Source organism: Polyodon spathula, chromosome 5 (assembly GCF_017654505.1).
Source record: "Polyodon spathula isolate WHYD16114869_AA chromosome 5, ASM1765450v1, whole genome shotgun sequence".
NCBI classification, from domain to species: Eukaryota; Metazoa; Chordata; class Actinopteri; order Acipenseriformes; family Polyodontidae; genus Polyodon; species Polyodon spathula.
The window spans coordinates 65,387,093-65,414,623 of record NC_054538.1 but is presented as its reverse complement, the minus strand read 5'-3'; the positions used below and the strand labels follow the sequence as shown (position 1 = coordinate 65,414,623).

The 27,531-nt window shown below is 35.9% G+C and overlaps 1 protein-coding gene and 1 pseudogene across 3 annotated transcripts in view; both read right to left on the bottom strand.

The window, feature by feature from the left end:
* Window positions 1-1,219: 1,219 nt before the first annotated feature.
* On the bottom strand, window positions 1,220-5,337 carry LOC121316434 (annotated as a pseudogene).
* A 3,328-nt stretch (window positions 5,338-8,665) lies between these two features.
* LOC121316170 (protein FAM184A-like) overlaps window positions 8,666-27,531 on the bottom strand; it is a 70,554-nt gene continuing 51,688 nt past the window's right edge. For 2 of the 3 annotated variants that reach the window (XM_041251032.1, XM_041251033.1), the window contains 6 exons: window positions 21,853-22,037; window positions 20,049-20,195; window positions 16,518-16,635; window positions 15,160-15,264; window positions 14,291-14,496; window positions 8,666-9,119 (listed from right to left, as the gene is read on the bottom strand). In XM_041251032.1, coding sequence (XP_041106966.1) covers window positions 9,038-9,119; window positions 14,291-14,496; window positions 15,160-15,264; window positions 16,518-16,635; window positions 20,049-20,195; window positions 21,853-22,037 — 843 coding nt within the window. In that variant the 3' untranslated portion in view covers window positions 8,666-9,037. The remainder of the gene's footprint in view (window positions 9,120-14,290; window positions 14,497-15,159; window positions 15,265-16,517; window positions 16,636-20,048; window positions 20,196-21,852; window positions 22,038-27,531) is intronic. The other variant, XM_041251034.1, reaches the window with a different exon arrangement.

Sequence of the window (27,531 nt, the reverse complement as noted above, 5' to 3'; positions counted from 1 at the left end):
ACCATTACAATTGTATTATAAAAAATACAATATATATTTATTAACCAAAAAAGTTGAAAGTTACAGAAAAAAAAAAACCAAAACCAAAAAAAACTCAGGACTAAAATGTCAATTATGCATTTTAATTTTTTTTCTACATCTAGTTTTAACCTTACAGCATATGATAATCAAAATGAGATAACCAGCCCTTAACATGTTACAGTCCAGTTTTTGTTTCTTACTTGTTAAGGCATTCCACCTCATTACTGATAAGATGTTAGATCCCCAATCCTTCAAGGAGAAGCTCATATGTGTCCTCTGGAAAAGAAGTGTGTGAACTGCAGTCCCACAATAAGAAGAGCACCTCCCTCAATTAAAATACAAACAGAGATGACATAGAGTTTGCATAGTAATCATTTATAGAGAAAAAAAAAGAAATGTATACACTAAATTGAGATGTAAAGGTAAATACATACAGTAGAACTCCTACTATCCACACTGTATTGGTTACATCGAACAAACATATTTGGGACACGTTTTCTTTGTGTTATGTACATGCAAATAAGAGTTGTGTTACTCAGGGTGAGACGGTGTGTAAAGGAAGTAAAAACACCCCAATTAAAAAAAAAAATTAATTAATGAATAGATGCAAGTCATTGAAATAGCAGCAACACGTAGAACACTACATTAATTAAGACCGCTCTTTATCATATACAAGGTCAGAAGCATACCTGCAGTGACAAACAAAAATTATGGCATCTTCCACTGTCACAATGTCCCTGAACATCAGCCTTGAATGAGCTGGAATCAAAACAAAATCCTCTTAAAGCATGTTTTATACGTTATAATACCTCCAATTCACTTTGTTCTCTCTACCAATGCTGTTACTTCTTGAAGATGCTGGAGGCTGGAGGGCATCAGTCTAAATCCTTGATGTCCCCTTTGGCTGAACTATTGAGAAACTACTGAGCCGTGTGGTTGATATTACTGGGTCTACTGTGGATCTCTAACCTATAAGTAACTTCACTTGTTTTGATTCCAGCTCATTCAAGGCTGAAGTTCAGGGACATTGAACATTCTGTGATTGAAAGAACAATGCAGGTATGCTTCTGGCCAGGTTTATGATAAAGAACATTCATGCAGGCATTTGAACACTTTACAACTTCTGGTGGAACTTAAAATAAATCTCACTTTGTGCTCAGCATCTTTCTAGCATGCAAATAGTGGTTCTGGCAGCATTTCACTCTGCTGTGGAAGCTGATAATATCAAATTAGGATAGCCTTGGCTACCTTTGTTTTCCACTATAAAGGAGGAGATGATCCCACTCCTCATTCTTAGTGGCCAGCAGCACAAGGGCCAAGTAAAAACGACTCAGCAGTGGGCTGACGAGGGCTACATTTACAAATAGACATACTGGGGTTAGTTGCTGCCAAAATGGTGGTCCTTGTGTTTAGCTTATTGTGTTGTGTTTAGCTTGTGTTTAGCACACTATAATAAAGAGAGAAAAAAAAAGTAACAGGTAATAAGTTGTTTTTACAAATTTTCTATCTGTTCTGACTGTAAAAGCAATGTCGCAGCAGCAAGTGGCAAAAAATCTGGGTATGACATTTATATCATATCAAACGGTTTCGTGAATGCTGGTCCTGTCGTATTCCTTGATGCTGTTGAACTCAACAATACAACACAGTCCTCCAAAGCACCAAAGCACCAGCCTCCAAATTCCATTCTCCAGAGTCCTTCTCTGCAGTATCAATAAACCCTGAAAAGACTTGAGCATGACAATATAGGGAGCAGTACTTGTGAACTAAATGAAACAAAACCTAACTATGAATAGTCATTTAAAAGTAATAATTTCATTATTATCTGAGATTAATTTCTTGGTGCAGATGCTGGAGCATATGAATCTGATTCCCACTTGATTTAGATCAAAATGATATGTTTGGTTGTAGTTCTAATCAGACCTTTCAGTGTTTTTTGGTTGCATTATCAGCTGTAAACAGAATAGCTTGGCAGAGTCTTGCATGGTTAGTAACCAGAGTACTGCTCGCGTGAAGACACCATAAATGTGACTCACCTAGAGGGGTTTCTGAATGCACAATAAAACAATGGTATGCAAAATGCTTAGTTTAGTTGGATCCAGTCAGTACTTGAAAACACACAGCTGCAAGACCTGGGCTAACAGAAGTACCTGCACTTGTGGATCTGATGCCAGCGGTAAGGACTGATCGAGGAGTAATCTTTGCAGCATATTTAAAAAACATTCCAGTCCCGGGGGCCCCTACTGGTAAAAGGTGGGACTCACCTGTAAAAGAAATGTGAATGTTCTTGTAAAGATCGACTTGTAACAGGTTTACTTAAATTCTAAGAGAGTATTGCATGTGATTGGAATACTGAGAGAACAAAGATGAACATTGCGTAGCAGTTTGACTTATCACATCTGCTGCAAGCATTAGTAATAAGTTAGGCATATTTTCACAAAAATCTGCCACTAGATAGGACATGGGAGTCTCATTTCAATCTTAGTGCAAAAGTCACCCCATCCCTTTAGCTAGGTACACTAGCAGCACATTAATCTTGGGTAAATCGAGTTAGTTATGGAGACTGAAGGACCATAAAAAATGAAAGCACTAAAAATACTGTCCTCTGAGTTCCAGATGCATCAATTCTTTGTACACCTCCTGACAACACTATGACATTCACATGTATAGGTTGAACCAAAAACTGGCAACAAAGAGAACGGAGAACAGGGCCTGGAAAGGTTTGCCGTAGTTGGGGAATGCCCTCTTTCTTTAGCTGGTTGATAACGTCTTCATCCAGTACACGCATGTGAAGGAGTTCCTCCTCAAAGAGTCTCTTGTCAAGCTCAAGCCTCTGGCACACAGTTCCACTGTTAGCAAAGTCAAATCCGGACCAGTTTGTAAGCAATGACATGAATGGCTGCAGCTCATTCAGTGATGAAAACCGTTTTAAAAAACGCTCCGCCAGTCCAGTGAGCATGCCTGTGAGAACGGATGCATCACACTCTGTCACGTTGGCATCAGAGCAGTTCATTGCTTCTTTAAGATGGGGGAAATGCATGAAATTGTGAGACTGCAGCTAAGCTGACAAAAACTGGCCAAAAGTTTTGCAACACCCTGTATAATTAACTAACTTTTTCAAAAAGTAAAATGAAACCTGCTGCATAATGTTACAATAACATATTGAATTACATGGCGCTTTGTAGTTTTCCACATACTTAACAAAAAACGAACACAAATGCTACATTTTGAAAACGAACATAAAATACTGTACAACTATAATGGCTTCCAGTAGACTTTTGCAATAGGTTTACTTTTGTAGTTTCTTTGATTACATGATGTTAAATAAAAGATCCAAATTACGTTTTAGTTTTTTTTTAAATTATGTCTCAATCCAAAAATTCTGGGTGATGCTAAGCTATTGGCAATAGCTGAACTTTCACACAAACATAAATGTATGGGCAAGATGCTTCTCTCTTGTGGAATTAAACGCCGTGGAGTGAATTTCTGATTTGTCCATCTTCAGCAGTTTCTCTCCCGAGGAACATGGAAATATCATTTGGATAATGGTGCTATTTGTTGTGTAATACAAGTATAGACATACAGACCGCTATCAAACTGAGCTAGAGTAGAAGCACAAAATGAGTGTTCACAGTGTAATTTTAAAAAGCATATAAATACCTGCTAAGGGATTAGTTTTGTATTTCTGCCAGAAGTCTTCAGATTCTTTCCAGACTTCCTCATGAATAACAACGCCTGTAGGCTGTTCATTATTAACTTCAATGAAGTTGGCTTTTAAAACTATCTCCAGTTCACAGCGGGCATTTTGATTGAGGGACTTCCATCTCTGCCGCACAATGCCATACAATAATGAGGTTGGCCTCTGATCAACAATTTCTTTCTACAGGGTGAAAACGCTTGTGGCCGTACACCTCAAACAGATGCCTGCTATGGCAACTTTAAATTATTACATAAATACAGACTGTAACAGAATAACTGATTAAATTCCTAATTCCAAATGATAGAAACCAAAAAATGTATTATTTCTTGATAAAAAAAAGGGAGCATGTAAATGTGTTTTTCTTTTACAATTCATAGCATCACTTCGAGAATTTGGAAGCCTGCATATAATTATACTATCGTATTATTAAACACCTCATTGAAAACGAGACAGTAAAAAACAGACTTGAATTAAGCAATGTATTAGCCAAAATACCCATCACTCTTGGATTATAGATTAGATTACACATGTATTTATATACAGCCATATACAGTAAAGTGTTGTGATCCTTTAATGTTTCCACTGGTTGGGAGGGTAGCAGAAACTTCCTTTATACACCTTTTTGAGAAAGTTTATAAAACAATAACCACAGGATGCATCCGGCGTGTAAGGAAATAACAGACTTCAAAGTGGATTAATCAGAACACATTTTTTAATACTAGTGTGGGAGGCTGCCATCTCCATGAACACGACATGTGTCTGCTAGTTATAACTATCATATGTCAAGCGCTTTGGGTTTTAAGGTCCAGGTTTTTAATACAAAAGCAAGGCAGTTAACTTCTTCTCCAGGTCTGACTTCGCTCAATTGGCGACAGGTTGCTGTGTTTGACTGCCTGTTTTTCACAGGATATGCTGATTTGGAATCTTAAGGAAAGCCAATAGCAAAGTGATTCCACTTGTCACAGATGATTCATGTTTTAGAAAATAATCACCAAGCTTTAACAAAAACTGATAGTTTAGCAGATTTGCAATTATCCACTAAATCATCTTCCACTGCTGCCATCACAGACCGTGGAATCCTTCCCAGAGACTCTGAAACTGTGCACTGGAATAATACAGCAGAACAGATGCAGTGTAAGCTTTCACATTTTCAATGGCAACAGTTTAGCATAACAGAACATACAAGCCTGAATGATTTAACTTACAATGTAAAAATGCCTTTTTGGTCTATTAGCTGTTTGTCACCACCGGGTGGAGACAATGCACTGCTGGAGTGTATCAAATCATTTAATGTGGGTTCTCAGCCCTCCAGTCCTGTCTATGTATGCTACAGTTTGCCTACATTCACCTGCTCTTGAATCTTGACTTCCTGGTAGTCCCTGCAGCTGGCAGATGTGGAAGAGCTTGCTGACAGGCAGGCGAATTTGGAGGACATGCTTGCACTTGTTACACATGTAGTCCCGCTCAAACTCCAGCACCTTCGCCATGCCGGCGCGTATGACTGTGCCAGGGACGGGCAGGAAGTGTCCTATAAGTCTGGATTTAGGTATGTGCTCCCTCGTCAGCTCAGGGCAAATCGGTGAAAAAGAAGGCAAGACAGAAATCAAATCTTGCTTCAAATTTTAGCTACATACACAAACTACAGGTGGTGGATTAGCATCTAGGCTTTGGAAGACAAAGACGTACTGTGAGGGACAGCTCCCTGCCGATTCAGTGAGGCTTGGTGAAGGACTTAATGCTGCTAATTCAAAATGTAGAGCCACTAGTATGATGAAAATGTTGATGACCATGAAATACAACAGTGTGAAGAGAACAAGAATAAGAATTAGCAATAAAATGTTAAATCCTAATTTGGCAAGTGATTCTCTAGATATAGTTACACATGTATGAATAAACAGACTCACAGACTCTAAATAACGTATGCTAAATAAATAATTTCATGACAATTGGATAAGCTGTTCTTTAGATAACATCAGGGTTCTATTACACAATTAAACAGCACACGAAGAAGTACAAACCTGAAAGAGACCTGACCTGATTAGAATATAATCAGTTCTGTGCCATCTAGCTTTAACCTCAGGATCACACAACACTTAATTCCAAAGGCTTAAAGCTAAGTTGGAATTGTCAAAAAGTCTTCTTTTATATGCTTTCCATTCCTAGAACAGTACGCTGCAAGATTCACCGAAGGGACTCTTTGACCTCTACATGGTTGGTGAAGTTTAAATAATATTTCCAGCCTGCATGATACATGCTTGTGGATGTATATTTTTATTTTTTATATCTCAAATGCCTCTACAATGACTTTAAATTAAATGTGCTGACTTCTACCCCAGGACTTCAGTGTAAACCAAGCCACAGCATCCATCTCATTGACACAGGGGTTTACAACAATGAAGGTCTTTTTGTACAACTACCAGTGCATGCAAGTCAGTTTACTGTCATTTTGTCTGAAAAAGTTTGTAATAAGGTTTCCTATTTCAGTGATTTAAAAGGTAAGTTATTTAGTTATCAGTATTGCTACGAGAGCAGTCTGTCCAAATGTGATGTCCGTTTCATTTTAATACAGATGTCACTTGTGTAAATTATGTCAAGCCCAGGGAGCACTTCATTAGGAAACACATTGAAGTATTCTCCAACCTCCATGCTGGTCTCATGGAATTCATCACAACTGCACAGTATGCACTTTCATCTGGTACCCGTAGCATATGGAGGACATTACTTTTGTGATGTTCTATCACATATGATTCAAACACCTGCCCTATGAAGGCACTGGTCTGAATTTAAAAGCATTGACAATCCCAGGACTGGAAGACCCAAAAAGCTGTCTAACAAGGATGAGCAATACTTGAAGATAATATCCTCAAGGAATAGAAAGAAGGCAAGCGTTGAATTGACAACAGAACTGGCAGAAGGCACAGGTGTTGTCATCCATCAGTCAACAGTCCAAAGCAACTTTGACCATTGTTCCATGGTCAATTTCTGTGTTCTTGTGCATATTTTAGCCTTTTAGTCTTATTCCCCTATTTCTTAACAGAGGTATTCTTACTGCAACACATCTTTTTAGTCTTGATTTCAAGAGTGACCTTTGTACTGTTGATTTGATGGACAAGGACATCTGTGCCTCCTGCCAGTTCTGTTGTCAATTTAATGCTTGTCTTCTTTCTGTTCCTTAAAGCTATTATTCTCAAGTATTGCTCATCCTTGTTAGACAGCTTTTTGGGTCTTCCAGTCCTGGGTTTGTCAATTACAGATGATGTTTCTCTGTACTTGTTGATTATGCTTTGGATACCACACCTTGAATATCAAGTGATGCAAGCTATTTCACTCAATGTGTTTCCTTCTTTATGCAAGTCAGGGTTGTTATAATAGTAGAAAACACTAGTGGAAGCTTTGAGTAAACTGTTGATGCTCATAATGCATCAGAGTAGAACAATGCAACATGTCTAAAACTTTTGCACAGCAGTGTATATACCTATGTAAAGCACACCCAGTTGTACAAAACACCACACTGTAGGCTCTCCAAACACAATAGTGCTCTCGTTGTGCTTTATAACTTACCAGATTCGTTTAGGTTCGATACATTCCACGGGACCTGATTATTACTTCTTTGATGTTATAAAAATCGATCTCTGTCTAAACCTTCATTGACATTACATAATTTGCATCTGCCGCCGGTCTCACACGCACATTTTCAGGTGGGGGGGTTGGCGTAAGCAAAGAGGAAGAGAAAACAAACACCATTCAATTGGGTTGACACATTTAAAAAGTACAAACTCGTCAAAGCCAAGTTTATAAACTGGCATTCTGCTAATGCTTATGGTATATATCTTAAAATATGTAGTGTGAAAACTATTTCATTTTTTTTAAAGACCCCTGTTTTTAAACAACCCGATTTTCTAAATTCCCAGACATCTCGAGCTGGGGGGGGCCCCCCCGGCCCCCCGGCCCCCCGGGGGCCCGGCGTCGCAGTTCAGTGGTGAATGTCTGCAGACAAACTCGGACTTCGTCCGTAGAAGCTTCTACCGATTGTATTTGATTATTTTATTTTTCTATTGATCGACGGTGGAGTCTGCCTTTAATGTTAACACATACAATTGTGTATGTATATATATATATATATATTATATATATATATATATATATATATATATATATATATATATATATATATATATATATATATATAAAATTTTGATAAAACTTCACCCAAAAAAAAAAATTTTTAATTATTAAACAATATACTTGATTAAATAGTAAAAGATGGGGACCCTTTCATAAATAAAATAAATAAATAAATAAATAAATAAAATATGCGGGAAATGTGAAAATCCATAAGAATGACTTTGGTCATTTAAAAAAAAAAAAATCTTTCAGAACATTTGTCATTATTTGCTAGGTAGTGCTGAAAGCTTCTTGTCTTTCACCTTGGATCTGAATCTGGTTAGGGTCACAGGTGTAAGGTTGCTCTTAGCTTTGACTTCAGTGGGTGTTTTTCCACATCAATAAAATGGCACTATTTTTAACACAATTGTCAGTCTCTTCTTGAGAGAGGCACAGGATTGAATGGCAGGGGGTATTCAGATCAAGGTAGAGGAGGACTTACAGATCTATGAGGGGCAGCTCTCATGCTGCCTGATTGTAACTTTGTCCCTCACCTTTCATCAGCACAAAAAAACAACAAAAAAATGTGAGGAAAAGAATCCCAATCTTCTCTGTACTGGATTTCTATTTTTGTGTGTTTCTGTACAGACCTGGACAAAGTAATGAAAGATTGTGATGGCAGCACAAAGAACATTCCTTTTAGTGTTTGCTGCCACTTCATTTACACCTTGGATAAGCAGTGTTACACATTGTGAAAATAATAATATATTATTACAGAGAAATGAACTCAACATGACTGGACAAATCTCACAATTATAATTTATTTGCATTCACGACTATTATATAAATATATTATATAAATATAATATTTTAAAATTGGTGAGACACTGTTATATCCATGTTCAGACAACCATACAAACAATTGAGTTCTACCAAAATCTATTATGCAGCTTTAACAAACTTTCAATACTGTGCCATTCTAAAATAAGGTACAGATAAAAGACAGTATCATTAGACAAATAATATTTAGTAGCATATGCACGACTTCAGAAATTGCATAAAAGTCAAAAAGATGTATTGTCACGGTACAAACAAGTAATCCATTCACAGTGAATTAATAAACATAAATCATGATGTGTATAGAAGTACAGATATTTGTCTTGGCATGCTCTTTCAAAGTCCTACACACCAGAGTCCAAAAGCCCATCCATAGTATCAGAACGTGAAGTATCTTGCAAACCATTCTTGAGGCTGTGGGTCTGGTGAGTCAACTGACGGGTCTTCTATCTCAGGAGGGCTAGACAAATGAAAAGCACTGGAGTTAAATCCACACGCAACGAGAGTGTGAATAACAAGACAGTTAAATGTGTAGTGAATTAGGGTAGAAAATCCAAATTGCATTAAGGACCCTTTTTCTCTGCCTTTATACTTGTTCAGCTCACCGTTTTATTTCTGAAAAGCTTTCTCCGCACAAGCAGTATTCTTTATGTTCTGCACAGAGAAATGTTAAGGTGTGATAATAAACTGCATTCAGTAAATGTTAGGTAACTAGATTGTTTTTATAAGGTCTCCTGGGTATGGGTGGTGAGTTTTTCTTCATTCGAGTATAACACATATTCATTAGCTATTTTACTATTTTACAAGGAAAATAACCCACAATTTTTGCCTGTCACTGGGCTAATTTGCAGTGTGTCCAGTGGCGGCTGGTGCCCAAAATTTTTGGATGTTCACACCTCAGATGCAGGTAAGGGGTGAGGTCCAGGGAGCCAGCCTCAGTGTCCAGATCTGTTTCTTGTTGGAAGCGATACAAAAGGTTTGCTCTGCAATGTCTTATCGTGGCAAACTTTTCAATTACTTTATTATTAAAGCCAGTAATGTCAGACATCGTGTCTTTTTTTTAATTGATAATTTTTTATCTAATCTTTATGTTTTCATACTAGAAAAAAAAAAAAAAAAATATATATATATATATATAGAAAAAAAATAAATATATATACAATAAAGTAACACACTGAATGTATTAAAAAATGTAAATGTGTCTTTATTTAAATTTAAGTTGTCCCTGAATCTAAATCAATCCCAAGTTCAAAGACAAAGAACAGGAAAAAAAAAAGACCTTAAATGGAAGTCACAATTAAGGCCAAAGGAAAGCAAAAAAACACTGTAATTTTTTAAGCCAATCATAGTCAGTTCTGGCTGACAGCTGAATGCTACTGTGCATGGGCGCTCACATTCCTGAGAGATCACAGCCCGGCTTCCGACCATTAAACAGATGAGATAAACAGCATTGTTGATGTGCCAGTGTCACGTGAGAGGGGGGAAATGAATATGTCCTTGTTGGACATTTTGCATTGCTACCCAGTGCTTGAACATACACAGTTAGATTTTCTAACGCTGGGTTGCCGCTTAGATACAAATTACATTTTCTTTTTTTTTTACATCCCCTTACTTTTTATGATGTATAGTAATTCAGACTGGTTCTTATTGCAATTAATTCAATTTAAGCCTGTTTTTATCAACCTGTTCACAGATACACACTAAAGTAGATGGACTGTGGAGTACTCCTGTTGTCAAAGATAATTATTTTATGCCGTGCAGCATCTGCATCTGCCCAGGTTGGGCTCTAGCCATGACACTGCCTGAGATTACTGCTGACTTTATTCCAAATAAAATGTGTTTATTGTTTCCATTTCATTTTTAGATTACACCAGGAAACTGTCTTTAGATACCACGTAACAAGTCTCATTGCATTCATCTATCTGACGTAAACATGTGCATGTTTCTTTAGTTTATTTACATAAACCTCAAATAGGCCTTAAAGTTTAGAAGCGCTTTTCAAGAGACAGTGTGCGGTTCAAGTGCATCATTTAATTCCTCTGATTTGCTGAGGGGTAAAGCTCATGTCTGACTGCTGGAAGTTGTTCTCTGAAAGAAAGATTGTCAGCACTGATAATTCATCAACCTTCTTTTCTCCTTTTTTATTTTCTTGTCAATTAGCTACAATTACAACAGGTTACCCCACATCACATTCTCCCCTCTCTGTCACCCACACAAAAATACACACCTTGAAGGTTCATTAGATTGTAAATCCCAATGAGGTGTAGAATTTAAAACCATCTTATATTGGTCAATCTACTTCAAGAATAAGGGACCATATTCAATTAACATGTAGCTATATTTAGTAAAATAGCCATTTAAGAAGTGGTACACTATTGTGATAAGTTCATGTTACTGACAAGTTAATCAAATAAATGTAATAAATATTGATGCATATGCACTTATTTCATTTTTATTCCAGATGCTTTCTCATGGCTATAACTGGAATGAATTGTGTCATAAGCCATTACAGAAATGCAGGTAATATAGATGAGTTACATGTAGTTTAGCTTTTCCAACATGTGCACAGTATATTGGTTACACTCTTATCAGTTGTCTTCAGGACATTAACCTTTACTTTTCAAGCTGTGTTGCTGCTTACCAACCTGCCTCATTAGAAAAGTAAATGTATGTACTGCATGTTCCCATAATAGAAAATGCAACCAGTTCATTTTAAATCACAGAGTCACTTTCTTTGTCATCCTATCTTTATCAGATCAGAGACTCATTTCACTTCTAAACACCAGGCCTCGGGAGGATCATCTCTGTAATTTAAAGACCTGTCTACTTTTAATACTGTCTTGAAGAAAATAATTATCCTGAAGTAAAACGCAAATATAATTTCTGGTAGTATTATTGGATTTTCATATGCAAAGTGATGGGTTTATTAAAGTTTAGGCCTAAATCTGCTGGTCTAAGCTATCCTGCCCACTGATTAAACACACTCTGAGGAAAGATTTGGTTATTATACTAATAGCACAATTTTCAAACATGTTGTTATTTGCCACTTTAGAACCATTTTAAAACACTAAAGTGATTTAGATTTTAAAAATGATTATAGGTATTTTTAATTAACAAAAATAGTCAAATGACTAAACTGATGGATACAGCTTTAAGCTAGGGTATCTTTACGTCCTCCATCCCTGAACATCCATCCCTTTGGTTGTTTTCCAGATATTTATGATACCAGTTATTTTTTAAATTTGATTTTATTTTCTGGCTGCAACTTTCGTTACCTTCAGTTTCTGCTTCTCACCTGAAAAAGAAATGTTTATGGTCTCAAAAACTTGTGTGTGTGTGTGTGTGTGTGTGTGTCTATATATATATATATATATATATATATATATATATATATATATATATATATATATATATATATATATATATATATATATATATATATATATATAATTTTTTTTTTTCAGCTGAGCCTATTAAACAGTCTCACCAAAGCCTTGTTGTACATTTCATATGTGGTCCAGCATGGTTTATACTAATCTAGAAATTATTCCTGAAGTAACCCATTTTGGAGATTATAAGTAACATTCATGTTGCACAAGCATGCATACATATGCCTGAATTAACGGTCACATTTTAACTAGAAACAATGACAACTACTGACGGTAATTGAATCATGCATGTTTCATTTAGTATTATAACGTATTCTACTTTTGAGATTTTTTTAATGGATGTGTATATAATTTACATTTATTCTTACGTAAAATGCTGTTAGCGTTTTGTGGTTATTGGTGTGCTAACAACAATGTGTAACATTTCATAGTTTGTGTTGCTGTAATTGTTCTCTAAGCATTATTTTTCTGCCAGTTCTAATGTATTCCCATAATAACCAGCCAGTTATTACAGGAAATATCAATTGGATGAGCCTATTGAAAAACATTTGCACGAGTTATTATTGCATATTTATTGTTAGTATCATTAATGTCAGTAATATTCTAAAATACACATGCATTATGCAAAAAAAGAACAAGAAAAAAGCAGTATAGTATTTCTGGGGTTTATTGGTTTAAAAAAAAACAAAAAAAAAAACATGGAATTTTATTTCAGTACAATAATGCATGATATTACATGCATTACTTTAAATGAAATGGCATTCCAAAGAATAACAAAACACCAATGTTATGGGAATACAACAAACAATATAAAAACATTTAAAATAAAATGATAATAAACTATTGACAAAAGAGAAAAGTGCCTTCAAAAGTGCAGTGTACAAAATATATTTCAAATTTATTACAAAAAAGCCCAGATCCTACAGCCAATTATCAGTCCTTTGACACTCTGCTTTTTATTTAATAATTTCACACATTTTGACACAGAGTTAGCACATTTATAGTTGTTGCTTTTAAAAGACAAAGTCAATTTCTTTGTTGGTGTTTTGGCAATTCTCTTTGCTTACATGCAATAAAACACAGACAACATGCAGTGTTTTACATACATGTTAGTTTGACCTTTTCATTACATGCCCCATTTCTAGTCCAATGCCATTAGAAAACCACATGTATGTTTAGAGAAACAGAAAAATCATACATTTCTTAAAAAACAAAACACCACAACAGCAATATCCCTTTTTATAAGCTGAAACTTTGGAACATTCAACCCTGATATTTAAAGTTTTCTGTGATAACACCACCTGTGATAAATAGCTAATATGTATTGTTTCTATCTAAATTAAAGCTAATTCAAATTAACTTCTTTAACAGTACACACCTATAGTAACAGTGTAAAGCAGTGTAATAACGTAGATGGGCTATTTAGTGTAATAATACTAATATAAATTAGTAAAGCAGGATGCATAATGCATGAATCTAAAACCAAAGCTTACATCATACCAATGTTTTAATATAATTTGTCATTGAAAAGGTTTGCATCATGCTGTGCATGCAAGACAAAGATTACTAAACTTAAAATTATTTTCATTAATCTGCAAAATGACGTAAGCTTTATGCCACCACCCTTTGGGATGTTAAGAAGTGACTTAAATATGAAAGCTTATAAAGTTATTACTTATGTTGTATATCACAGACAGGGTCAGATAGCATTATAACAAAGAGCAATGGGCAAAAATAAACAACATACAAACTCTACACAGCAAGTTATAAATTCTAAGGATATACAGCTATGGCCAAAGGTCTTGCATCACCCTATATAATTAACAAATTATAATTAATTATAATTAACAGTCATAAAGTTACTGAATTACATACTGCTTTGTAGTTTTCCATATACTTAATGACAAACTGACAACAAATGAAAAATGAGATATTTCCAAATCTAACATGAAATACTGTACTAATATTATGGTTTCCGGTAGACTTTTGCAATATCATTTTGTAGTTTCTTCGATTACATGATGTTAAATAAAAGATCTACATTTTTTTTTTTGTTTTTGTCTCAATTCTAAAATTGGCTGTAGTTGTATAATTATGTTTAGACCTCAGGAAAGGGACAGTGCAACTTTAGCACGTGTAAACTACTGTATATGGGATACATATACCAGTAGATGTACTTGCTATATTTCAGTGCCAGATAAAATTTAGTTCAGGGTAAAGTCAATGATGAGGTGTGGCTCACCTCACAAATTTCTTGGGCTCTTTCGGTGGTGTTGGTTGGGGTAGAGGTTTGCTACTGTTGAACTCAAGGTCGTGAATAGGGGAGTTGGGAATAGGTTCTAGGCGGGTAGGCTGAGGGGGCCCATTCCCCATTCCTGCTGGTTCCAGGGCACTGAGATTTGGAGCACTGATGAATCTGTTTGCTGATTTGTCATTCTTTTTCTTTTGCTACATAAAAGAAAAAAATATGGATTTGGACAACTAATATCACTAAATCCTTAATTGCCCTTATTTACTACTACTACTATTTAAACACTTGAATGGGTAAAACAAAACAAAAAAAACACAACACAAAGATAACATTGAACAAAAAAAAATCTCAAAGCTCCGATTACAAACTTGAGGTAAACAGTTACATCATGTGCATGCAATGTGATCCATTCCACATCTTCAGAGTTACTGCATTTACATTGGAATGGGACACACATTTTCCTCTTAATGCATTAGGGATCCTTAAAATTCCCTGATGCACTAAATATTTACAGGTACTCAGGTTAATGGTGTTTTTTCAGATCACTATTAAGCTAATTAGCTTTAATTGCTGCTCTAAACTTTGTACTTGGGATGCTGAGGCAATGAATGCTTGTGATGTTTCATTTGAAATCATGTTGATGCATGTGGAATCTAAATGCTCTTTTTCAAATTCAGAAAATGCCATATTAAATAGAGAATATAAAGCATGAATACATTTCACAAATGGACACCAAACTTTAAATTGTAGATGTCCAAATTTTCCAAATTATGGCAACCATGTCTCAGGTTTTATGCAATGGCTCATATGCCCTTTATTGCTTTACCTAGGGTTCTGTAGTTGAATACTGTTTTACTTACCTTTACCAGTGGGTTAATAACACCAACATTGGGGCTTGCATTAAACACTTTGTTAAAGTTAGTCTCCCTGTTCACCAGCTCCAGCTGATAAAACTTCTTATCATCCTGTTCACAACAAAAAGTTCAAATTCAGTCAGTTACTAAACTGAAGAGATGGAATGAAAACAGCCTGATCAACATGCAGTGTCACAGGCCAACATAGTACAATATTACGATAGAGCAGACACCACGTAATAGTTCTACCCGAACAATATCACGGTGAAATGCCTGAAATGCATGAGCTCCGTTCAGTAGATGCTATGAGAAAGTGTCAGCCCACACCCCAAGAGCTCCAAATTCCAAAGACTGATTTTTTCCCCCTGCCTTGCAATCTCATAAATAGAGGATACTGGGTGTTGCTTTCATCAAGTACTGTGTTTATTCAGTGAATAAAAATGTCTGAACAATCCATAAACCCCAGCAGAGGGAAAGTGGTGTGTGTGTTTATAGATATCCTTATAAGGGGAACAAACAGGGTATATTTATCCTGTGTTCTGTTTATATAACAAAATTTAATTTTAACTGCAAAATGTGGGTGATTTATTTCACCTGGTGGATTATTATCTTTATTAAGATGAAGTCATGTTTATAAGCAGTATAACTTAGATCACTGACCCATTGTCAACTGTCTGTACAATAGAATGTTTGGAGTCTGTTGGTGAACTGAATTCACTACAGTGTGAGTAGCTTGTCATTTGAACGCAAACATGAGCAAAACTAAGCATTAGATTATTTAAAAAGTTACGGTGCAGTGTCCCATAAAGCTGGATTTTACATTTTCCAGAAGGCGGTTATATACAGCAGTATACAGGAGTTTACCGACAATTTCTATCAGAAAACAAAAAACAGACGACTACATATTTTTTCCTGTTCTGCTTCCATGAGCTACTGTATAGTAGAACATGTGCTTTATATTATTCAACCTCCAGCTGCTGCATGTGAGCTTGAGTGTTTGAATTAAAAGAGAAGGCTTGTACACCTGCAATACAGCTGACAATACAGAGTGTAATGTAACCAGGTTGGAAAGTCGACAGCTTACGATTTCTAATGAATAAGAATTACTGCACAGAATGGTAAACTGGGATACTACTGAATATGAACTTTGATGCTCAATAGGTTCTTCCTGGTTACCCAATTATTGGTGACCAAAATGCACACAGTCTCCCAGGAATACAATTTTGTATAAATCCATTCATTTTCTTTAAACTGTGTGACAGTGTGGCTTTACGGGGCTTAAAAACATAAGCATAAGCAAAACCATCTTCAGTACCCATGCAGGAAGTTATTATTTCAGAACAGCGCCAAAGGAAAACACTTACGATAAGCTTCTTAACAAGTGACTCCCTCTCAGTCACCATGTCCTTTAACTCTGCAATAAACCGTAGATCTTCCGATCGGCTCTCTCTGTTTCTGAACTTTTCCTCTGTCCCCTCTAACCTGCAGAGGTAATAATAATAAAAAAACAGAGTCACACATTCAGCAAGCTTTGTAAAACAAGAAAAAAAGCAACACAATTTAATGAGAACAGGTACTGGAAAACTACTTTCTTGGGCGGATCAATTCCTGCCTTAGACTTCCTCTCTCCGTGTTCGTTTTAAAATGAAATTTATAGTAACCAATTAAACAGATCGGATTGTTTGCCTTTTCATTTTGTAGCTTAAAATTGATTTAGTTGGGGTTTTTACTCGCTCTTCAAAAGAGCCTGTTTTACACCAGCAGATATGTTTTATACAGTACTGCAACATGCACAAGCAATTTTAAATACATAAACAGAAGCAGGTCTCTCTTCAGGGGTTCTACCATTATAAAGTTTCATATTCCCAGATGTCTTAACCGTCAGATCTTCAGCTCTTCAAAAGAGGGAAATGGCATCCTTTGACAGTGATAGAAAAACTACAGAGAGCCAATTATTGGCAAAAGACAGAAAAGTAAGGATTGCTTAACAGATGGCCGAATAGAAACTGTGCTACAGTGTCCTGAGCAATTTCCTAATTTTCAAGGCTTGCAAACAGTCAGGCTATGTGGCAGTGATGGGGTTAAATCCAGCAATCACAGGTGAGGCCATTCCCCAGTTAGGTAACTGGTGCTAATTGGGGAGGGGCCACATGTATAAAAGGAGCCAGAAAGGTTTGTTTGTTTTAGGGAGTTAGGGGAGTATTTTTGACCTGTGTGCAGATGCTAGTATAGTGAAGGTGAATGCTCAGCGTCTATTGTAATTTTTTTGTAAACGTTTTGTTTAGCCCTGTTTATTTGCACCTATTGCTTTAACTGCAGCTTTTCTTGTCTCTGAGTCTCCCTTCCTGCTAATAACATCTTGGGCCACACTGTTATCTTGTCCCAGACGTGTACTGTATTTCAATAAAGATCTAAGCTTAGACCTGTGGTTATCTAGCTTGTCACCACTATTGTAGAGGGATTAATCCTGTCAGCTTCTGGAATGTTAAGATGTTGTTATTTCTACACTTCACAACATGAGAAGCTACATCACTTAGGGGGGTGATGTGTTGTTGGAAACATTAATCAGATCAGTGTGTCTGATACAGTACAATAATCAGAATACAAAACAATAGTAACATAGTGTAGTTTAAGTTAATTACAGCTTTGAAAGTAAAGCATTCTTTAAATAACTGTAACTAAATAACTTTAATAATTTTACAGGCATAATATAGAAGTTATTTTTCAAAACTCTGAAGAAATGCATCTTTGTACCTGTTTTTTTTTTTTTTTTTTTTTTTTTTTTAGGTTGGGCCCACAAAAACTGTGGATTTACTTTCAGAAAAAAAAAAAAAAATTAAAAAAGGTTGTGCACATTGACCCCCATTACCGCAAATACATGATGTTGAGCATGGACAGTGTTCCAGGTATTTAAGCAGGAAAAAATGTGGGCTATTGAAATATAGTAGGTGAGAGGCTGCTCGGCTGGCTAGTGATTGAGAAAAGAGACGTGTTCGCTCCCCTGCCCCAAAGGAGCTGGCCTCTTTTGAACAGCCACACTTGTAGGATAAAAGCTGGTTACAATGAACAATACATGTTTATAACAAGGGTTGGGAAAATGTCAAAAAAAAAAGATCACTGGCATTCTCAAAATATAGTTGTGATGTCATGAAACACTTGCGTAAGACCAGTGCTATTTTTATCACAGAGCAGTGCAATAGTTTCAGCAGTGCCTAGATGGTGCTCTCATTCAAGTGAAGCAAAATGAGGTCATCCCTTCTGATTGTGATACACCCTCCTGCTGAAAATGTAGGTTATTTAAAATTTATGACAAAAAGATTTGTACATACATACATACATACATACATACATACATACATACATGCATAGACAGATAGATAGATAGATACATACATAATATGTGTGTGAGTAGCTTTTAAGGTTACCTATTCATTTACAAATAGGATCCTTGCTTGAGTTCAAAACATAGTTCCTGGAATAGGGGCTTTGTAATAATGCCCACAGGATTACAACCCCTGCTCCTGCGATGGCATGTACTGTGTGATATTCTGGGGTTATAAAGGGCTGGGACTCCTGATTCCCTCTGGAGCTATGATGTCAAGGTGACGCATGCATGCACGCCTTAACTCAAAACTATTCATTTAAAAAATATGTCATTCCAGGGTCAAAATTATATTTCACAGCCAACCAGGTTGATTACAGTTATTCCTAAATTGTGTACTCTTAAATTTAGGAATACAATACAGAATACTACCCTTGCTGTATATCTCTACAGATCACTGTCACTGGGATGTTATCACAGCTAAAAAAATCATGTTGTGAACACAGCCTGTCAGAATGGGCTGAGACAAGGCAAAGAATAAGGCAGGTCTCTGGTGGCAACACTGAGGGCACTGCTCCTTGCTGTTCTTATTTTAAGCCGCTCCAATGCCAATGACACAAATTGCAAACAAACTGTGTTAAACTCAACAGATGGTGCTCAACTGCCTGTTTCTAAAGCTACAACAGAGTCATCAGAGACACCATAGAGAAACGGTGGGAGTTTCAGCACTGACAAAATTCTGATGTTGTTGAGCTGTAGAGAAATCCTTCAAGTACAATGGTAGTAAAAGCAAGAACAAAGTGTATTAATCGGTAACAACAGCTAGGATGCCTAGAAAGATTACACTAAAATAGTCTGACATAACATTGTTTGCTCAATATACCATAACATTAGTGATAATATTTTCATTGTGAAAACGTATTTAATCCTTTGCGTTTCTATGTCGGACCAGGTCCGACATTACATTTTTCCCTTTCCAGTGAGAAATGGTCAAGAATTTCACCATCCTACTGTGCAAAGCTAGTAGAGACCTATCCAAAAATACTCATAGCAGTAATTGCTGCAAAAGATGCTCCTACCAAGTACTGACTTAAGGGTCTGAATACTTATGCAACCAGTACATTTCATTTTGTACATTTTCTTTGCAAGTTTTGCTGACATTTAACCTCTTCCTCATATAACAGTGTTCAGTTTAACCACTACAGCTTTGACTAAAAAAAGTTTGTTTGAAAAACTGTGCATACATTATTTGTAATTTAACAAAATGTGACATTATTGGTAGGGGGTGAATAATTTTGCAAACCACTGTATATGCTGATCGAACAGGGAAGCCTAGGCAACAGGATACCACTACCACCAAACTGTCGTTTTAACTGAAGCATCCTTCGAATACTTCTGCCTCGCCGTATATTGGTGAATAAAACTACATGCCTTTCTTTCTGTGTTGCCCTCAATGATGACATCTAACAGTTTGGCTTCAGTAAAAGAGATGTCCTCCAGCCAGCTGCCAAGTACTTACACAACCACAAGACGCACACACACGTACACCCATGACATATGGAATGCAACTTACAAGATCTGTAAAGCTGTGATCTTATCCCTCAGAAGCTCCTGAGCCTTGTTGAAATCTGACAGCATATGCTGAGTCTCCCTGACGTGGACCGTGGTCATCTCATTCAGTTCCTTCTCATGTTTCTTGTTCAGTTCTTGCTCATGGACCCTGTTCAGAAAGAAATAACAAGCTGTGCCATTACAGTGCCGTACTACTGTTGTTTTTTCATTTATTGATTTAATTTTATTTTTAATATTTAACAATGTCTCCAGCGGATGAACAAGCATAACAATAAATATGTATCTAAAAATATACTTATTTTTTGTGCTGTTTTACGAAATATTTAGCAGAATTTTGGTATTTATTTTTTGTTAGCTACTGAACTGTTTTACAAGAAAGAGATTCATAATGTACTTAAACATAATAAAATATGCTATTTAGATAAAGATCCAGAGTCTGTTTTATGGTGCCTATGTTAAACGTTTTAAACAGACTGGTATTTGCTTAAAGTAGTTTCACACAGGGCGCACTAGAAAAAGATGGGAGACTACTGTAAGAACTTGGCAACCCAACACCTACAGTGTTTGTGTGTTTCAATAATACAGTAGTCACCAGACACAATATGAATCAATAAATATGTATTACTTGTCATGGCGCACATACATCAACATATGAAATTAACTGAAAAAGTAAAAAAAAAAAAAAAGTAATAGGCAAGTATATGTTAATAAACTATAATAATAATGTAACAGACAAACTAACATTAATAAACTGTCAAACTAAATTAACAGTACCCCTACACATGTAAAAAAAAATGCAGCAGCAATATACAAGACATGCACGTTATTTAACAGGATGGTGAAACAACTCACTAGAACGAGATACCCCAAATTTCTTGGCGACTTGTGATTCGGTTTTTAATTATTATTTTTTATTTAAGAGCTCGAATGATTTCCAACTTTTTACAGCAAGAGAAACAGTGGCACATTTTGCCATTTGTTTACATGCCATTTTGTAGCGATGAGTTGCACTCGTGGAAATCAGAATACAAAACAATGAAGGATATGATGGCGGTTCTGGAAAGATTTAATAAACCAATCAGTGTCCCTCAAGACACTCTCGCTTTTGAAAAGAATGAATAAACCATTTTAATTTAAGTTTGATGATGATGAGTTATCAGGTTACAATACAGTACTGTATCCGAAAAAATCGCTATTGGTACCAATAAGGTGTTCTTTTAAGTGAAGTTCCTGTTCCTCTAGCTGGCGCTTTTACAATGGGAAAAATTTGTTTCACCACAAGGGTGTTCCTTTAGACAAAGAGTTCACTTAGGAGGTGTTCCTATACGCGGAGAGTACTGTAGTGAAATGGAGACAGACTCTGAGACTACTTTATCACTTAAAGTAAATATTTCACATCTTTCTCATTTTTAAAAAAAAATGTATTTTAACTTTGCTTGCCTCGTGGCAATTTTGAGACAAGCAGTAAAATTTTTAATTTATATATATATATATCAATTATATTATATATATATATATATATATATATAGGCAGTTAAATCTTTATGAACAGGCACCAATATTTAAGTTTGGTTCTTTGGACGATTTGGAGGAAAAAGGCCAGCCCTGCAGCTGTCTAATCCAGCATACCAGGCGCCTGATCGATAGGGGCTGCTGTATTTGGTGACATGAAACAAATCTTGCCTACCCAAACTACAGAAGGCCATACAAATGCTGTGGGATCCCCTTCCAAAATCATCAACTGGGCACAGCTAGTTGGAAACCTATGTATGGATGTTTCTTAAACATAAATTTGAGACAAGCACCTGATCTGCTGGTTGGCTTCGCTCCGTATTTTCAGAACCTCCTTGCCCTTGTACTCCAGCTCCTTGGTGAGGGTGGTGATGTTCTCCTGCAGAGAATGGATCTCTTCATCCAGCTTGGTGATGTGGTTCTCTCTGCATCTAACTTCCTCCTGCAATTCTGAGATGCGATCCAGTAGCTCCTTCTCCTGTCAACCAAATACAGAATCGAACATGTAAATCAGGACTGAGGGATGACATACTGTAATTAAATACTACAGCTTGATATCAGGTGCTACAAAATTCTTACCATTTTGAAAAGTGTTTAGATGCTCAGGTGAAATCGATTACACACACGGTTAGTGAGTCAATTGCCAAACACAGATGCACACACAAAAAAGCAATGTTGTTTGATTCATTTCGTGTGTTCTGCATATGAATTCTATACTACGTAAAATGTTTTGTTTTGGATTATTGCTTTGGCATCACGTACAGGTGATCCAATTAACTAAATGCTGTTATCTTGTGGTTGCTTTAGAACATAGCAGTTTTTACTCTTCAATTTAAAAAAATGGAAGCAAGTTACTTTTGTAGCCCCAGCAATACAATTGGTTGCTCCAATTCTACAACATCGTCTTACACCTGGTCTTTGTACATGGTGTATAGGCAATAAGTAACCATTAGAAGAAATTACTGAAAGTCAACATATAACAATGAATCAAGCCACTAAATAAATTCTTCAAAACAATACAAAAAAATAACAAACATTATTCATTTATTAAGACTCTTGCTGAGACGTTCCATGTGATCCGAGCTTTTAAAAATATTGTCCTGAATGGGCTGCATATCACCTATTTATAAAAAACTGTGTAATCATTCCTCTTTAGCCATAGACCACTGATAAGCAAACCATGTGTGAAATGTAACTCTCCCACATGGAAAATGTATAAAAGTTATTTAAATAAATTAAATAGATAGCAGTGTTTGTTTGCCTCCCCCTCCAATACATTTTAGTTACTGTGTTGTGCCAATAATTTATTGAAATATGGTAATCATGTTCCTTTAAAAAAAAAAAAAATAATCCAGCCGGGGCAAAAATGAGTCAGATTGGATTTAAAAAAAAAATTAAAATTGTATGTTAGGGGTTTGTTATGGTTGGAGGACATGGAGCTGGTTTGCGGAGATTTGAGGAGGACAGGCAAGTTTTTATGTTTTCCACTGGCCTGAATAAGGCATCCTCTAAAAGCATCACCCAAAGGAGTGAATCTAAGCCATTCTGAACCTCGAATTTATTTAAGCTTGACAGGAAGAGTTGGAATTGAAATACAAACTATTTTGATGCTTAGTGTCCTCGTAGCAATTTAGTAAACTTCAGGGCATTTATTTCATTTATTTATACACACATAATAGTACTGACTGAAGTCAACTAATGACCCTATCCCCCCCCATTTCACATGTACTTTCAGCATGTTTTCTCATGGTTCACACTGCCTGCGAGGCAGATTTCATGAAATATAGGACAAATTGATTGTGAAGCTTTCTATCCTGTTGACAACTAAACAAAAACATTTCATGTCACCAGCAAATTGAAAGACTAGACAAATCAAAGCTCCCCTGCTTGTAAAGGAAACAGCATTATACAGTTTTCTCTCCAGCCATTTTTTTTTTTTTTGTAACTTAACCATAACAAACTGAGTAGCTAACAGCTAACTCATCCATTAATGAGGCAGAAGAGTGTATGAAAGCATTTACCAGTGACCCAACAATGCTGGTCCGCTGCTTAGCTGCTGGTTAGGCATGTTTGAGAATATAACAATTGTGCAATGTTAGTGGAAATAGCTACTTTTACAACCAGCTTCCTGTTTTTACAGTAACCAGGCATATACAATCTTTACTGAAGTCCTTTTGAAGCCTGCCCTCATGCAACACCTGAACTAGAAGTCAACATTGACCTGTTAACACATGTTTTATTTAAAAGCTGTTCACTATAGTGTAGTTCCAGCTTTAATTATATATATATATATATATATTATATATATAAAACAATTTGTTAGACTATTGAAGCAAGGCCACACAGAGCATTATTCAACATTAACGCATACTCCAACAACCGCATCATTTACTACATATTATGTTGAATAACTTCTTCAAAGGAATGTCAATGAAAAGTTTATTCAAATTGAGGACAGCATTTGTAACAAACACTAAAGAATTATGCAGAACACACATAATGGGTTATTAACAGATTAGGAATGAATAATTATGATGACTTATATAGCACAAACAATAAATATAAAGTGCCACAGTATTTAGTGTGATGACAATGATCTAGATTCATGATGTACTGTATTCAATTATTTACAATTGTAAAAACTAGAAGGTAAAATGGAATGTGTCATCTTATCTCACAAGCACTTGATCTGTGAGATGCAGAGTTTAAAACAAACACTTTACACCTTAAATAATAAATCAGATTCAATAGATGAATAGGGTAATTATATCCCCAAAAGTGAACTTGGTAAAATAACTGCCTCTGGTTCAGGAGACATGAAGAAAATGCATAGCTACTGAATATAAAAAGAAGAATTGCCTCTTCAGTGATATATGGAAACTTTAAACTCACGCCATGTCTTCTTTGCTGTTGTTGTTTTTGGTACCTTATTAAGGTTATTACATTGTTATTAGTCAAATAATAAAACATCTTTCAGTTCTCAAATTATATACTGTAATATTATACTCTATCCTTACCTATTATCAAAATTAGATTTAGCTGGGATCTATTTTGAAAAAAATACTTTTTGATGTTATGAAAAATGACAAGAAATTTTAGAAAATTAGGGCCTACAGAAAATGGTTGGTTTCAAGACTATTAGCGAAGAAATCTAAATTTAAATTATACCACAGAAAGAATGCCTTTCAAGACACAAAATAAATAATGAAATTGTCATTTGTTCTTTCCGTCAAATCAGCTTCGCCCCCCTCCTTCCTGTTTCAGATAAGCACTCAAAGAGGAGGACGAGAGCCTAGATGGCATGTTAGTCAAGTCTTGCCTTCTATTCAAAACATTTCAGTGGTTCCAAGGCTACATGAATTTTTAAAATGAGACCCCAAGAAAGAATTAAAGTTAAAGCAAAGACTTTAGTAGTTAGTAAAGTAGTTATATAAAATTACAGAACTGTCACATATGTCATAAATGGCAAGTATGTATAGTAGTATTATGAACTAACTTAATAAATAGAATAAGATGACACAGCTATCTTCCAGACTCAGGACTGATAAAATAATACCAGGAACCTGGAGAAACATGCATCCAATATGGGCAGATACCATCCGAGAATGACGAGGGCTGCCTTACAAAGATCCCATACTTTACATACGAGAGGAGGCCATTTGGCCCATCTCGCTCATTTGGTCGTTAGTAGCTTATTGTTCCCAGAATTTCATCAAGCAGCTTCTTGAAGGATCCCAGGGTGTCAGCTTCAACAACATTACTGAGGAGTTGGTTCCATACTCCAACACTTCTATGTGTAAGAAAGTGCTTCCTACTTTCTGTTCAGAATGCCCCTTTATCTAATCTCCATTTGTGACCCCTGATCCTTGTTTCTTTTTTCAGGTCAAAAAAGTCCCCTCGGTCGACACTGTCAATACCTTTTAGAATTTTGAAAGCTTGAATCAGATCACTGCGTAGTCTTCTTTGTTCAAGACTGAACAGATTTTATTCTTTTAGCCTGTCTGCATACGACACGCCTTTTAAACCAGGAATAATTCTGGTCACTCTTCTTTGCACTCTTTCTGGAGCAGCAATATCCTTTTTGACCATAACTGAACACAATGTTCTAGATGAGGTCTTACTATGCATTGTAAAGTTTTAACATTACTTCCCTTGATTTGAATTAAACACTTTTCATTATGTATCTGAGCATTTTGTTGGCCTTGTTTATAGCATCCCCACATTGTCTAGATAAAGACATTTCTGAGACAACATAAACCTAGATCTTTCTTCAATTTTCAGTATCTCCCATATGGTATTCATAATACACATTTTTATTGCCTGAGTATAGTAACTTACACTTTTCTCTATTAAATGTCATTTGCCATGTGTCTGCCCAGTTCTGAATGCTGTCTAGATCACTTTGAATGACCTTTCCTGCTGCAACAGTGTTTGCCACTCCTCCTATTTTTGTGTCGTCTGCAAATTTAACAAGTTTGCATACTATACCAGAATCTAAGTCATTAATGTAGATTAGGAAGAGCAGAGTACCCAATATTGATCCCTGTGGTATTCCACTGGTTACCTCACTCCATTTTGAGGTTTCTCTTCTAATCAGTACTTTCTGTTTTCTACATGTTAACCACTCCCTACTGTGTTCAATCTGGGGTGTAATCGTTTATGCGGGACTTTGTCAAAAGCTTTCTGGAAATCTAAATAAATCATGTCTATACTTTGCAATTATCCATTGTCGATGTTGCTTCCTGAAAAAAATCAACGAGGTTAGTTAGACACAATCTCCCTTTCCTAAAACCATGCTGACTGTCTCCCAGGATATTGTTACCATATAGGTAATTTTCCATTTTGGATCTTATTATAATTTCCATAAGTTTACATATAATAGAAGTCAGGCTTATTGGTATGTAGTTACCTGGTTCTGTTTTGTCTCCCTTTTTGTGGATTGGTATTATGTTTGCAATTCTCCAGTCTGTCGGTAGACTGTTGCATGATCTTGGTTAGCGGTTTGTAAATATTTTTTTTTTTTAGTACTATTAGGAGGATCTGATCCGGCCCAGGGGATATGTTTATTTTGAGAGCTCCTAGTCCCTTTAACACTTCTACCTCTGTTATGCTAAAGTTATTTAAAACTGGATAGGAACAGGTTGACATGTGGGGCATGTTGTCCGTATCCTCTTTTGTAAAAACTTGTGAAAAGTAATCATTTAATATATTTGATTTTTTTTTTCTCTTCATCTATGATTTTGCCATTTGTATCTCTGAGACATTTTACTTCATCCTTGAATAACCTTTTGCTGTTGTAATATTGAAAAAACCTTTTGGAATTGGTTTTAGCCCCCTTAGCAATTTTCATTTCTATCTCTCTCTTGGCCTTTCTAACTTCCTTTTTGACTTTCGTTTGTAGTTCCAAGTACTCTTTCTGTGTACTTTGTTCTTGGTCCATTTTAATCATTCTGTAAAGTGCCTTATTTCTCTGGCTTAGATTTTGAATGGTTATCCCTCTTTAAAACATGTTATTAGGACAGGCTCTGCCATGCAATTGTTTGATTATGATTATGGAACTGTATGGACAGATTGTGACCACATTATTCCACAAACTAAATATGTTTTTTCTCTTTGTTTATTTGTTTTAGATTTTCCCTAAACGCTCACTCAATTGTTACCCTAAGAATGAATACATGCCCATAAAAATAGAAAAATCGAAATAGCTACTACAGTGTTCCCAGGAAATTCCCACAGTCACTGTACAAGCTGCTACAAACACTAAACTAACCAATCTGCATTTTACAAGATGCTACACTACTAGCTACACCAATTTTTATGAGGCAAAGACCGGATCAAGCGTAAACTATACACCTAGAGATACATAGGAAAATGACTGCCCTCAGGCTGATTGTTTCAATACCTAATTAAACATATGGTTTCATCTTCAGATATGTAATTCTTACACATTTTAATTAGTCTGCTGTGAACAA